The 15,352-nt window shown below is 37.5% G+C and overlaps 1 protein-coding gene and 1 long non-coding RNA gene across 17 annotated transcripts in view; one reads left to right on the top strand and one right to left on the bottom strand.

Moving 5' to 3' along the window:
- The first annotated feature begins 612 nt into the window (after positions 1-612).
- Positions 613-3,072, top strand: LOC141386190 (uncharacterized). Its single transcript, XR_012407675.1, has 2 exons — positions 613-1,722; positions 1,856-3,072. It is a non-coding gene; the product is annotated as an uncharacterized lncRNA (long non-coding RNA).
- abi2b (abl-interactor 2b) overlaps positions 1,943-15,352 on the bottom strand; it is a 37,494-nt gene continuing 24,084 nt past the window's right edge. For 4 of the 16 annotated variants that reach the window (XM_005165772.6, XM_005165775.6, XM_005165774.6 and 1 more), the window contains 5 exons: positions 12,066-12,299; positions 9,430-9,618; positions 7,289-7,375; positions 4,780-4,971; positions 1,943-3,515 (listed from right to left, as the gene is read on the bottom strand). In XM_005165772.6, the coding sequence (XP_005165829.1) occupies positions 3,340-3,515; positions 4,780-4,971; positions 7,289-7,375; positions 9,430-9,618; positions 12,066-12,299 (878 nt within the window). In that variant the 3' untranslated portion in view covers positions 1,943-3,339. 16 annotated transcript variants of the gene reach the window in all.

Below are 15,352 nucleotides of genomic sequence, written 5' to 3'. Positions count from 1 at the left end.
AAAATACTTAATTTACTACAATGACACTAAGCATGTTTGTAAAATACAGCACCTTAATAAAAATTAAAAACATTCAGAATTGGGTACAGTGAGTTTTGGCCAAACTTCAGATATCCAGGTGTCAACCATGTCAACTGTCAACCATGATTATCTTAACACTTGATGTTAGGTCTGATTTGATTTGTTTATTAAAAAAAAATAAAAAATAAAATCAGTTAAAAGTTTTTACAATTTTTCTTTACACAAAAGTGCTGTCAAAATGCCCCACTCATACTATTGGACTAATACATAAAAATAACGTTAAAAATGTCTTAAAATGGGCAGGTGGAGCTGTTCCTCTGTAAAGAAACCCTACGTGGCTCTGCACATATAATTCTGTTGTCCAACACCACATCATTCAGAAAAAATTTAAATAACCACGTTTATAATTTGAGTGGTTAGATCGCCACAAAATGAACATTATCCCATTATTTACTTACCCTCAAGCCGTCTTTTGTGTATATGAAGTCATTTCAGTCAGAGTTGTAATTGTTTTAACAATTGTATCTTGTTTTTTTTCCAGCTCGACAATAGAATGTAGTTTTAGTCCTGTCCAGCTGAAGGCGCTAATCCACCTCAAAAGAAGAAGACGATAATGGAGGGTGCTCACCAGAAGTTACATTAAATAGTTTCTAAAGTTTTAAATATGGATATTTTCTTACAAAATCGAAGATTTGCGAGACGTTTACTCACCCACCAGAGCTGCTTGAGGCACTTTAAATTATGGATTGAGGTACTTTATTGCACTTTGTTTAAACTGCTGATTAAAATCAACCAACCGTTGCCAATGTACAGCTGTAAACCACCCAATATAATTATTTTAAAAGTACTGTATGTACATTTCTGACTCTTCTAAAGCATAAAACATGCTGAAGTACGAAGTGAAGAAACTTGTTTATCTGAAAATCAAAGCTAAAGTCGGTTAACCACCTTCTTTAATGTCTGAAAATTCTCTGCCTTTGTAACTCAGCCCACTGCCAGTTTATCCAATCATATTGTAGCACCCGACTTAACGATGTAATTCAGTATATAACGTGTATATATTGAGATAAACTTGTACAACTGTAAGAAAACAGTGCATTTAATTTAAGCCATGAAGAGCTCAATATGCTGCTGAAAATGTGAACCCAAGGACAGCAGCCTCTGAAATGAGAAGCAAATTCAGAATCATTCAAATCTACGAGGTGGATTTTAATGAGCAAAGTATTGAAGTATTACAAATGTACCCTGGTAAAAAAACAGCTTAAACTAATCTAAGCAGGTTGATCCGCCTGATTTTAGAGGAGTTTTGTCCATTTCTAACCTGATTTTAGCTGATCAGGCTGTTAAATCATAAGCCAACTCACTTGAGCAGCCAGGTTTAGACTGGACATGGCAGGGCTCTTACGGCTAAGCTGGTTTTAGCTGGTCCTCTCCCAGCCTGAGCAGCTAAGACCAGCCTGGAAATGGCCAAAACCAGGATAGTCGGCCAGCTAAAACCAGCCAACCTGCTTAGGCTGGTTTAAGCTGTTTTTATTCGGCAGGGTGAACATTAGCTGAACAGCTTTCAATGAAAGGCTACTGTTGGTGTCATTAATCTGGCAACCTGCGTTTATGTTGTCTATGGTCCTCTCATCACTTTAAATAAGTTTGATTCGACTAAACTGAAAGAAGAAAGTCATTTACAACTAGAAAGCCTTGAGGGTGAGTAAATCATGTAGCAACTTATAATTTCGGGTGAACTTAATCCTTTAAGTTTATATAGAGATATAAACATTGAATACCTCTACCCATTTAATGGCCAAAATACTTAGTTTTACCTTAATTCTCTCTTCAGGATTCCCCACATTGCAGTGTCTGAGCCTCATCCGCTGCTACAGAAACCTCTCAGCGACTCTTGAACCCCAGCAAGCACAATAAGCAGTCAGATATATCCAGTTTTATTCTCCATCAGCAGGAAAATCACAGAAAATGATCAACATGCAAGACTCACACACCCTCGCCACAGACCGTTCGTTGAAAATAAAGATTTGCACACGGACAAGCAAGTCAGTCACCAATGATCCATAAACAGTGAAGTTTCACGCTCACATACACACTCGCACACACTCACATATAGACATCAAAGTACTCGATAGAAAAAGTCTCTGTGCATTAGATACAGTTCCATCCACATTATCTGCATGTGGGTATGAGGATGCGTTCAAATTTGGGCTGGTTTCTGGTTTTTCAATCTCTCTTCATCCCCAAAGAACATCAGTCTTCACATTTCGTAAGATCATCTTTATCTCTTGTGCTTTAAAAAAAATCTCTGTAGCTCGTCGTCCTAACTGTGCCTTTGTTATTGCAGATAAATGGGGTTTTCTCTTGTCTCTACACCAGTCATACACCACCAACACAATAGTATTTCTATAATATAAATCAATATATAACATACATATAGAATAGTCTCATATCTTTAAGTCCACAGTTGGTCAAAGGGATGAATCGGAGGTTAAAGATCACAATAACACACTTCTTCTCTTCCTGATTTAAAAACGTCCCCCAAAACAAAACATGACCGTCTATGAATGTTTCTGTATGGCACAAACTTCCTGAACGATTTAATAGTGTTCGTTTTTTTGTAGTTTTTTCATACATACAAAGAATACACATACTTGCAAATATTTCAAGCAATAAAATCTCGTTGGAAAGAAACGAATGTAAAGGAATGGTGAAAAATACGTTTTTCTTAAGGTCCCGTTCGCGATGCCAAACGCCACTGAAATCCTTTGGTTTAATCCTCCTACTAAAGACTTCAAAATGCACTCAGAATGTAACAAATAAACTCAAAAATCGAAGCCAGAACGTATACATCACCCCTTTATGACCTGGCAACCCATTGTGCATATAAACCCCCCTGTTCTGTCATTCTTGGCAATAGCTTTTCTCTCATTTTTTGCTGGTCAACTGTTTAAAAACAAAACCAAAAGAGATGGAACATGCACATCCATGATGGCCGCCTTCGAATTTGGTGATGACATGAGTAAAACTGCCCCATTCGTCGAAACGGCGAGGAGCGAAAGCAAAGCGATCACTATCAACACAAGTCAAGCAAAACCAACACTTTATCTGATACATGTTTCTAAGAGATCGAAATTAAAGAGATGAATAAACGTCCCTAATGTCTTTATCTTACAGTTTTTCCTGCGGCTCTCAAACCAAGTCATGGGTTTGCATGTCTGCAACAAGCCTGCGCATGACGTAGTGTAGCTGGACTGGTGTGTGTTTCAGTGAATGAGGAAGATGATGGACAGAGGAGCAGTGGCGCCACCTGCTGGTTCAGTCAGCGTAATGCATGATGGACTCCACGTAGTTTCCAGGGAAAAGGCCTGTGGTGCCGCTCATCACCCCCTCATACCAGCCGTCATCGTTCTTCTTGATGACGTAAATGATGGCTCCCTCCTGAAAGGACAGCTCGTCTTCCTTGTCACGTGTGTAGTCGTAAATCGCCACCACTGATGGGAAGGGAAGGAAAAGAGAATGTCTGGTTATGAAGATGTCTGTGTAATGATGTTTGTAAGTATGACAGGATCTGCTACACTGTAAATACTTGACATTTATTTTGAAAATCGTTACTTTATTATACAAACTGGTGCATTTTTCAATAATCCACAATAGATCAGCATAATATCAACTTACAATCAAGTTAAAACTAGATGTGTAATTGTGTACGCTTATCTTGCTTATTTTTTAGAATTAAAATGAGCAGAAATAATTCATTATGTGATCTTTATGTAGTTTTAATTGTTATATTATTTCCATTTAAATGTTTTTATGCACGGGTCAAAACAAAACTATTATCCCTTCTATAAATTTGTATTCCAATGTAACCTACTGGTCCTACTGTACCCAACCCTGTTTGAGCTGGGATCGAACCGGCAATTCTTTGCATGAGACTCAGTTGCTCTGACAAGGACGCTAACATGGCCCCTAGCATCTGTCACTAGAGCACCTTTAGGGGTCCTTTAGAGAGGTGGGGTTTACTTCTATAGCACTTCGCTAGCTGCCCTCCGTTACACTCACCCCCTTTAACCTCACTCCCATCCCGGACGAGCCCCCATGTGTAACCAACCGGTCCTACTGCACCCAACCCTGTCTGAGCTGTGATCGAACCAGCAATTCTTTATATGGGAGTCGGTTGATCTATCCTAAAAACTTTTGGTTACTAAACTAAAACGTTTGCATGAAAGCTTTACTGTAATTTAAAACAAAAAAAAAGTAAAGTTTCTGACAAGACTGTCAATTTTCTCTGCTGACTGGATATACTTTTCAAACCAAGCTGAAGAGCGTCGGGGGGTGTTGCAGATAGTTTATCCGTGTGCAAATGATCAGAGTTTTCTATCACAAGTGACTTTAGTTTAGGTTTCATATGGTGAAATACACACAAGTAGTAGCAGAACAACCCTGTAGAGTTGATGAAATACACCGCGGTTGACTGTGAAAAAGGCAATAATCATATTAAGCTTAATCTGACAACATGCTTACTTCATACAGTACACATAGTGTGTATAATTAAACATTCTGTAACTGTACTTTAGCACATGCGGGTCAGTTTAGGACCATGATCTGTTCACACTGGAAATCTGATATTGGTCACATTTATAACAATGTGAAAAGCTATGCAAAAAAAAAAAAAAAAAAAAAAAAAGGAGGAAAACAAAATCAGATTTGAGCATTAAGGCTTGCAGTGTGTACGTAGCCTTTAGAGCAGTGATGCACCTTTCTCCAGGTAGCTGCGCGGGGCCCACGGAGGGTCTTCTTCAGCGTAAGGGTCACTGTACTCCACCACAGCGGACTCTTCATCCTCCTCACCCTCCTCATCCTCATAGTCCTCTGGAGGAGGCGGAGGCGGCGTCTCTTCCTCAAACTCAACCTCTTCTGCTGGAGGCGGCGGTGGAGGAGCGTCCGAGACTGAACACACACACAAACAAACATCAGCACTTCTGAGGGAACTTCTGTGTAATGATTCATGCTGGACGAGGAAGTGAAGAAGGAAAATGTGTGTGTGTGTGTGTGTGTGACAGTACAGAATTAAGGAAGAGCAGAATAACAGTTGACCTTGAAAACAGCATTCATAAGCAGTTGTGTGTTTTTGAGAAGGGAACATCACTGAGGACATGCACACACTGCAGCTAAATGAGGTTAAAGGAGGTCGATGGCAGTGTTTTCTGTGCCACTACATTAAAGAAATACATTTTGAATCCTTTCATTTTTACAATGCTTTCAGCTATTATTTGTCAGTTTGCCTTTTTTATGATTTTGCTGATATATAAATTATTTATTGGCTAATAAGTGATTACCTTGTCGTGTTTAACTTGAAATGAACCGAAAAGTGATTTCTACACAGATTACACATTGTTAAACAGAACCAGCTAATTAACTGCCTCTAGTCCCTTTATTAATCTGGGGTCACCACAGCGGAATGAACCGCCAACTTATCCAGCATCTGTTTTACACAGCGGATGCTCTTCCAGCCACAACCCATCTCTGGGAAATAAATATATATATTTTAGACTTTCATTTTTTAGATTTTATGTTAAGCAGCTGTGACAGTAATACTCAATAAATAACAGGCATTCAGAGGTCATTTACAAAACACTTTACACCACAATAGCATTTTGGCAGAGTGGAAAATAATTATTTTTTTAAAAGAGTCTTTTTATTCATCGTAATCACTGTTAAAACAGTTTTTAGCCAATAGGGGGAGCAGCGGCTTGAGAACAGCAACTAAAATTGACAAATCAGGCTACACAACACACATTAGTCTGTCAATTATTAAATTAGATCATCTAATTTTATTTATTTATACACAGATTTGCACATGAGACCCAATGTCACAACTGGTAATGAATAAAACACAATTAAAAAAACAAACACAAAAAAAATCTAATAAATAATAAATGAAGAATAAAAAAATTAAAAGTAAATAAACAAAAAAAAAATACACACACGCATATATATATATATATATATATATATATATATATATATATATATATATATATATATATATATATATATATATATATATATATATGTGTGTGTGAATATATATATATATATATATGTATGGTCAAAAGCTTGCTCAGAGTCAGTTTTTTATGTTTTTTTATTATTCTGTTCAACAAGGCGGCATTTATTAAACGTAAAATTAAAAATATATATATTTATTAATAACTGCTTTCTTATTGTATGTAGTTTCAAATGAAATTATTACTCATCATTATTGCTTTTATTACTATTACTTAAATAATAATAAAGGGTGATGCGGTGGTGCAGCGGGTAGTGTGATCGCCTCACAAGAAGTTCGAGCCTCGGCTGGTTCAGTTGGCATTTCTGTGTAGAGTATTTTCACCCTGCTCACTGTTGTGGCGACCCCAGATTAACAAAAGTATTAAGCCGAAAAGCAAATGAATGAATGAATAATAATAATAATAATAATAATAACAACAAAAAATAATATAAAAGAGTGATTTCTAAAGGATCATGTTCAAAAGTAATTTTTAAATTAAATTGATAATTTATTTTAATAAGAGTTTTTAGCTTCCAGTCTTTTTATTACTCAAGTCTTCAGTTATTTTATAGTGCAATAACATTTCACATTTGTACTGTATTTTTGATTAAATAAATGCTGCCTTAATGAGCAGGAGAAGCTTGTTTTAAAACATTTAAAAATCCTACTCACCCCAGACTTTTTACTGGTACTGTACATATATACATATATTCTAATGTATGGCTTTATATATTGTCAGTTTTATTAGGGATATTAATTTGCCAAAAAAAATTAAAGCCAGATAATAAAAATAAATAAATAAATGACTGATGTCAAACTGAAAATTCACTTTGTATGTACTGAATCATATTAATATTGATTTTTTTTCTTATTAATTGGATAATAAACTCATCCATTTCATGGCAGATTCTAGTCTGTCCACATGCTCTTCTGATTTATAATTCCTCTTTTACATCTTCCAGCCTTGCACAGTGGCCAAATTACATTTCACTGACCATAAATGTATCTGTTTTGCATGCGCAGTTGAAAATGTCACAGTGTTCCAGCGGATTAAATAGCATGCAAGAGATCTGTGAAAAACAACTAAATGATTTTTAGCACACACACGCGTACACACACACACACACACATCAAAAGAGCATGCAAAATGTGTCAAAGTGTCAATCTACTAGCACAGATGCGATGAAGAGAATTTTCCCTAAAGCCATGACTTACTGGTCTCCTGAACCCGAGCCACAAAGCCCATGAGCGGCAGCTGAGGGGTGATCTGGAGAATAGAGGGTGGAGGGGGGGCCATGGGGACTGCCCAACACACACACACACACACACACAAACACACACACACACACACACAAACACACACAAACACACACAAACACACACAAACACACACAAACACACACACACACACACACACACACACACACACAAAATAAAAAACAGGGCCAAAAGGGTACAGAAACCAAACGTTTGTGGGTGAAAAGGAACCCAAAAAGAGAGAAATGGAAGAAAATGTGATGGCAAGTGGAAAAAAGAGAGAACAATCAGATCAAGTGAGAAGGAACTCTCAGACTTAAGTGAGATATAAACTAGTCACTTATAATCACTGTGTTATTTTACACCACTGTATGAGAACTAAACTGTCCACCAATACCAGTAAAACTACATGAGACCAATTCAATACTATAGCCAAAACAGTTGTTCATTTGAGTATTTTAACAACTTTAAAACAAAGATAATTGAAATTAGTTCATGAATGAGTTGTTTAAACTAAGCAATCAAAAAAGTATGCTGATATCAACTCAGTTCAGACTACAGGTAAAAAAAAATCTATAATAATAAAAATGGTGTCTGCACTGCACAGTGAGTCTCTTATTTAGGTCAAGGACCGAATGGCCCATTTTGATGTCTGCATCATATTAAAATTACAAAGGTGATTTTATATTCATGAACAGCATATTGAAAGCAGTGTCTACTCTAATGTTTCAAATAAATGGTGTGAAACTAAAATGGCCAAATATAACAGACATAATTGTGTATAAATTAAATGTAGAAAACATTCTGAAATATACTTGTATGCAAATATACACAAAAAACATAGTAAGTTAAACCTATTTATATAATCTATTTTCATTAATGCCATGTCAGAAGCAAAAACATTTCATTAATAAATGGACACTACCTGACAAAAGTCTTGTTGCCTTTCCAAGTTTCACGAACAAATAATAACTTCTAGTTGATCATTTGGTATTAGAAGTGGCTTAGGTGAAAGACAAAGGCCTCTAGATTACGCTTATTTTACCAAAGTAAAATATGATCATGCCTTGATATTATTATGATTTATTAGGACAGTAAGGTCTGACTTTGCTTTGACAAAAGTCTTGTTACTTAACAGAAATAACATACAGTATAGAATATAAAGTCATGGTGCAGTGGAAAAATAATTCATATTGTGTATGACTCCCATGAACTTGAAGGACTGCATCCATACATCTCTGCAATGACTCAAATAACGTATTAATAAAGTCATTTGGAATGGCAAAGAAAGCGTTCCTGCAGGACTCAAGATTCTTTGAATTCATCTTCAATGCCTCCTCTATCGTACCCCAGACATGCTCAATAATGTTCATATGTCTGGTAACTGGGCTGGCCAATCCTGGAGCAGCTTGACCTTCTTTACTTTAAGAAACTTTAATGTGAAGGCTGAAGTATAATGAGCGCTATCCTGCTGAAGAATTTGCCCACTCCTGTGGTTTGTAATGTAATGGGCAGCACAAATGTCTTGATACCTCAGGCTGTAGATGTTGCCATTCGCTGTGCAGATCTCTCGCACGCCCACATAATAAATCTAACTCTAAACCATGTTTTTCCTTCACCAAACTTGACTGATTTCTAAGTGAATCTTGAGTCCATGTGGGTTCCAATAGGTCTTCTGCAGTATTAGTAAGGATTGGGATGCAGTTCAACAGATGCAGTTGTTTTTTGCTCTTACAACTGGGATCGACGACAAGACTTTTGTCAGGTAGTGTACAATTAAAAACCAAAAACAAATGATTACATAAATTAGATAAGATTTTTAACGTTAATATATGATAAAATTATCAAATTTGTGGACAATTTGGCGACACTTTGCTTAATATCTTATCAAACGTATTATCAAATTATTAAAACTTGCTGATTAATAGGTAAAACCCGGAACAGTACTCTTAAAAAAAAAATGACAATCAGTATTTTGGGCTGTAGAATTTTTTTTCAACCTATTCATCTAATTGGCTAAAATGCTCAACACTGCTAGTTGTAAATAGAAACCTTATAGATAACTTTGATTACACAACAGAGGGCTGTGTGGTCTTTACCTTGGTTTTGGTTGTAGTGTGGCCCTCCATTAAGCTGGTTTTGTATCATGTTTGGATTAGTGTTTTGAGGCATGTTGTTGGGCTGTCCAGTAACTGATGACGGTCTGCGATAGGGCAGGGACCCGCCCACTGAAGGCGTGGTGTGCCGCGTCATTGGCCGGTTCATACTGTAAAAGTGAGGTCCATTCCCTGGAAGACAGCGAGAGGAAAATGAATGCAAATTCTGCTGGTTTGTCTATAAATCATCATACAGACCATACAACAAGTATACCACAGCTCATTCAATGGTATATGGAATGGACACAAGCTCTGACCAAACCCTAGTGAGCTGACATATTCTCTACTGAATAAACTAGTCTGAGAGAACTTCTGGATTAAACTACACAAGCAGAACATTCCTTACGATTTGACTATCAACGTGTTCAGTAGTTTAATAATTGTAAACTGTAGTACATTGAATAATTCAGCAAATTTGTTGCTATCTAAAAGCAAGCCACAAGTTAATGTGCATGACGAATTCTTTCACTCTCAAGAGAAATTCACAATTACACGGTTTCATGTTCAGAACACAAGAGATTTGTGGAGTCACTGCAGAGTTTAAGCATAATAGATTGAACGTTTAAGGGCTGCGACTCTGAGCATTCAAATGAGTTTAAAGCATTTAGAGACAAAACAAATTGCAGTGTCTATGTTACACAAAGATAAAATGTTTTGGATTATATACAGTCAAGCACAAATTATTCATACCCCTGGCAATATCAGACTTTGCACTAAGGTAAATTAAAGCTGAGAAGTTTTTTTTTTTTTCAATGATGCCTCTTGTACATCGTCTTATTATCTTTCGAGAGAGGGCAGTGTTATTTCTGGTCCCAAAAAACCTTCAGGTTGAATAAAAGTAGCATTAAGTCAGAATTTGCCGGGGGTGTGTATACTTTCAGACTTGACTGTAAATATACAGTTAAAGTCAGAATTATTAGACCTTGTTTATTTTTCCCCCCCAATTTATGTTTAATGAAGAGGGGATTTTTTTCAACACATTTCTAAACATTATAGTTTTAATAACTTTTTTCTAATAACTGATTTATTTTATCTTTGCCATGATGACAGTAAATAATATTTGACAAGATATTTTTCAAGATACTTCTATACAGCTTAAAGTGATTTTTAAAGTGAAATTAGGTTAACTAGGCAGGTTCAGGTAATAAGGCAAGTTATTGTATATTGACTATCGGGAAAAATAGCTTAACGGGGCTAAAATTTTGACCTTAAAATGAGTTTAAAAAAATAAAAACTGATATTATTCTAGCAGAAATAAATCAAATAAAACTTTCTCCAGGAGAAAAAATATTATCAGACATTAAAACAAAATCCTTGCTCTGTTAAACATCATTTGGGAAATATGAAAAAAAAAGGAGGAGGCGGGTTTTGGGGGGTTAATGCAAATAAAACTGTATGTACATATATAAATAAATGCTTTTCAAGTTTTGGCTAATAACAGATTAATTGCCAATAGGAAAGTATAATATTATTGCTTCTAAATCAATTCAAAATAAAACACAAACTAAACAAGTTACAACCTCTGGGAGTGAATTTAGACATCATAGTACAGCATGAAAAACTGATATTCATTTTGAGAAGCTTTTTGTTAAGACTACATTAATAACTGCAGGTTCATAGGTTTTATGTGAAAGACTTTAGATTTAAAGATGTAAATAGTTCCAATAACTGATTCAACATCAAATGTAAAAGGTAAAAACTGATTATATGATGACGCGTAATTTAATAGCCTGAACCTGAATCTTCAATATTGGTTAATAACAGTAACATTCAGCATCTCCATTCATAAACAACATTTTAATATGTTTTAAATCATCTCTCAGACAGCTCCATGTTTGTAAGGTGGTTAAGTCGGTAATACTGATGGAAGTTTGTTCCTTGATTATTACACTGTAATGGGTGTATAATTCCTAGTCATTGAAGCCTAGAAATATAACACCTCTTCATTTTCCATCACTCCAAGTACACAATGCAACTACAGAAGTGTCTAGCTTTCAACAGGAACATTATCAGAACTCATTTTGAGGTCATTTTTGAACGAGATGCTATTGGTCTAATCCGATTCAATGATCTATGCTAAGCTAAGAAAAGTGCTAAAAAAAAAAAAGTGCTCCAGCCAGACATGGAGACCGCCTGAATGGCTTCAAAGATAGTAAAACTCAATTGTTTATCACCAGGGGATTTGTAAAAAGAACCCTTAAGCATTATAGAGAATATCAAACCACTACTTTAAAACACTGTCTAGGTAGGAAGCTCACTAGCTTTGGAACAGAGCTAAAGAGAACACCATGGTTGTTTGTTCATATAAAAACGTCGGCCTGTAATAAATTCCTTGATTTGATTCAATTGGAAACACCTTATCATTAAAAACAAAAGACCTTAAAGAGCACGAACAGAAAATAAACATGAACCTAATGAAGTGATTGAGACGTCACTGGGATTGTAATCCGGGAAGATCTGGAGCACAGACAAACAAGACAAAACCAAACCCATGCAGGTGAAGCACGGGTGAAGGCAGGCATGTTCACTCAGAGATGGACGGGTGTGGAGATGGACTTGAGGATTGGTGAGGGACTCACCTTGAGCAGGGGTGCTGGTTGCAGCAGCAGGGTTGGTGTTGGTGCTTACAGGGAGGTTTGGGGGCAGCTGTGGGGGCGGTGGGATCTCGGGAGGGCCCTCTGCTGGCGGGGCAGGGGTTGGGGCAGGGGCAGGCAGCACCGGCTCTGGGGTGGGGGGCGGTGGAGGTACAGGAGGGGCAGGGATAGTAATGGTGGGAGGGGGTTTGGGAGGGTTTGGAGGGGCAGGCGTTGTACCTGCAGATCCGCATGCCATATAAAAGACGGGAGGCCCAGGGGAAAAGAGAACCAGAGCGACAGAAAAGAGGGAAGAAAGGGTGAAAGATAGCCACGGGGTGAAGGGAAAAGTACAGCGAGTGAAAGAAGAAATAAAGAGGTAGTGAACAAACAGAGAAGTTATCAAAGTGGGACAGGAATAGCTGTTTCAATGCAGCAAAGACATTTCCTTCTTAACCTTGGGCAGTCCTCAGATTCATTTACTACTTAAGGCTCAGATACACTCAAAGATATTTTTCAGCTTCACAATCAACTTAAAAAGGGAGCTTAGAAATACTGATGTCGCAGTATACTGTTCACACCAAGGTCAATTACTACAGGGTGAGCCATTTATATGGATACACCTTAATAAAATGGGAATGGTTGGTGATATTAACATCCTGTTTGTGGCACATTAGTATATGTGAGGGGGCAAACTTTTCAAGATGGGTGGTGGCCACGGTGGCCATTTTGAAGTCGGTCATCTTGAATCTAGCTTTTGTTTTTTCCAATAGGAAGAGGGTCATTTGACACAAAGTTATTGGGAATTTTACAAGAAAAACAACGATGTGCTTAAACGTGTTTTAAAGTAACTTTATTCTTTCATGAGTTATTTACAAGTTTCTGACCACTTATAAAATGTGTTCAATGTGCTGCCCATTGTGTTGGATAGTCAATGCAACCCTCTTCTCCCACTCTTCACACACTGATAGCAATACCACGGGAGAAATGCCAGCACAGGCTTCCAGTATCTGTATCCAGTATAATTTCAGATGCTGCACATCTTGTATCTTCACACCATTGATGATTGCCTTCAGATGACCCCAAAGATAAAAGTCTAAGGGGGTCAGATCGGGAGACCTTGGGGGCCATTCAACTGGCCACGAAAACCAATCCACTTTTCAGGAAAATGTTCATGTAGGACTGCTTGGACCTGACACCCTTAATGTGGTGGTGCCCTATCTTGCTAGAAAAACTCAGGGAACGTGCCAGCTTCAGTGAATAAAGAGGGAAACACATCATCATGTTGCAACTTCAAATATCCAGTGGCCTTGAGGTTTCTATTGATGAAGATTGGTCCCACTATCTTTGTTGTCTAAGGTGTGAAGATACAAGATGTGCAGCACCTGAAACTACGGATACTGGAAGCCTGTGCTGGCATTTCTCCTACATTAAAAACAAAGCACACCGTTGTTTTTCTTGTGAAATTCCCAATAAGTTTGATGTGTCAATTGACCCTTTTTCTATTGAAAAAACAAAAGTTGGATCCAATATGGTCGACTTCAAAATGGCCACTACCAATCTTGAAAAGTTTGCCCCCTCACATATACTAATGTGCCAGAAACAGGATGTTAATATCACCAACCATTCCCATTTTATTAGGGTGCATCCATATAAATGGCCCACCCTGTAACATAAAAGAGTTTAGTAAAAGCATACAATCACAACTAAAGGATCAATCACACTCATGCTTTTAGTTGCCCTTTAAAGCCTTGTGCCTAAACAAAGGGCACCAATGTAATTGTGCACACCAATGAGCAAAACTCCAGGCATCCTTTTTAAATAAAACGCCTCATGCTCGCTTTTTGGTTTTGAAACGCTGCATCAAAAACATCTCCACCAAATAGATTGGCATTTTTGTTCATGTTCTTGGAGCTGCTGATGTTAAAATAAACACCGCTTGGAGGTGCAAAACAGTCAAGGTGGAAAAACTCATTAAAATACTCAGACACTGAAAAAAAACAATACCACAGACTGTGCAAACAAACGACAACTAAATAAAAGAATGCAAATAGTCTAAAGATGTCAGTAAATGAATCCAATTAGTAGAATTTTAGACAGTAATTCAATTCTCATTCCTGTGCAGCTGCTGTAAGCGGGCTGATAAGCGAATCGAGCTGGCACACAGATCACACCGTGAGGCGCATGTCTCTTTTCTGACAGACATCGATGAAAAGTTTGTAGTTTAATACATTTTTTAAAGCAAAACTAAAACCAGCTTTACATGTGAAATGCTTAACATTTGGTTTATCACCAATATGATGAGGTTTTTTGCTTGCTTGATGTTGCTTAGTTTGCATTAGAATATAAAACTAAGGTTAAATGTATGTACAAACAGGGCAGCACAGTGGCTCAGTGGTTAGTAATGTCGCCTCATAGCAAAAAGGTCACTGGTTTGACTCTCAGCTAAACCAGTTGGCATTTCTGTGTGGAGCTTGCATGTTCTCCCTGTGTTTGTGTGGGTTTCTTCTGGGTGTTTTGGTTTCCTTCACAGTCCAAAGACATGTGGTATAGGTGAATTTAGGTAAACTAAATTGGTCGGAGTATTTGAGTGCGTGTGTGAATATGAGAGTGTAAGGGTGTTTCCCAGGACTGGGTTGCGGGGTATCCACTGCCTAAAACATATGCTGGAATAGTTGGCAGTTCATTCTGCTTTGGTAACCCTTTATAAGGGATTAAGTCGAAGCAAAATGAATTAATGGTTCCAAATATACTGTACATGTACATAAAAAAAGGGTGGCATGGTGGCTTAGAGGTTAGCACTGTCGCCTCATAGCAAGAAGGTCGCTGGTTCGAGTCCTGGCTGGGCCAGTTGGCATTTCTGTGTGGAGTGTGTATGTTCTCTCTGTATTCATGTGGGTTTCCTACAGTTTTCCCCGCAGTCCAAAGACATGCAGTACAGGGGAACTGGATAAACTAAACTGCCCGTAGTGCGTGTGTGTGTGTGTGTGTGTGAGATTGTGTATGAGTGTTTCCCCTTACTGGGTTGCGGTGTAGCTGCTGCATAAAACATACGGCAGAATAGTTGGTGGTTCATTCTGCTGTGGCGACACCAGATAAATAAGAGACTAAGCTGAAGGAAAACAAATGCAAGTAAAAACATCATCCATAAAAAAGTGTGTGTGTGTGTCAGACATTGTTCTGGAAAAGGTGCTTTTGGTGCATCCCCATTTATCATACTTGGTGTGAACAGCAAACATCTTGATGCCAGAGCCACACCGACCCATGACAAAGATTTTTACAAATATTTAGGT

Source organism: Danio rerio, chromosome 6 (genome assembly GCF_049306965.1).
Source record: "Danio rerio strain Tuebingen ecotype United States chromosome 6, GRCz12tu, whole genome shotgun sequence".
In the NCBI taxonomy this organism is placed as follows: Eukaryota; Metazoa; Chordata; class Actinopteri; order Cypriniformes; family Danionidae; genus Danio; species Danio rerio.
This window is presented reverse-complemented; position numbering and strand designations above follow the sequence as displayed.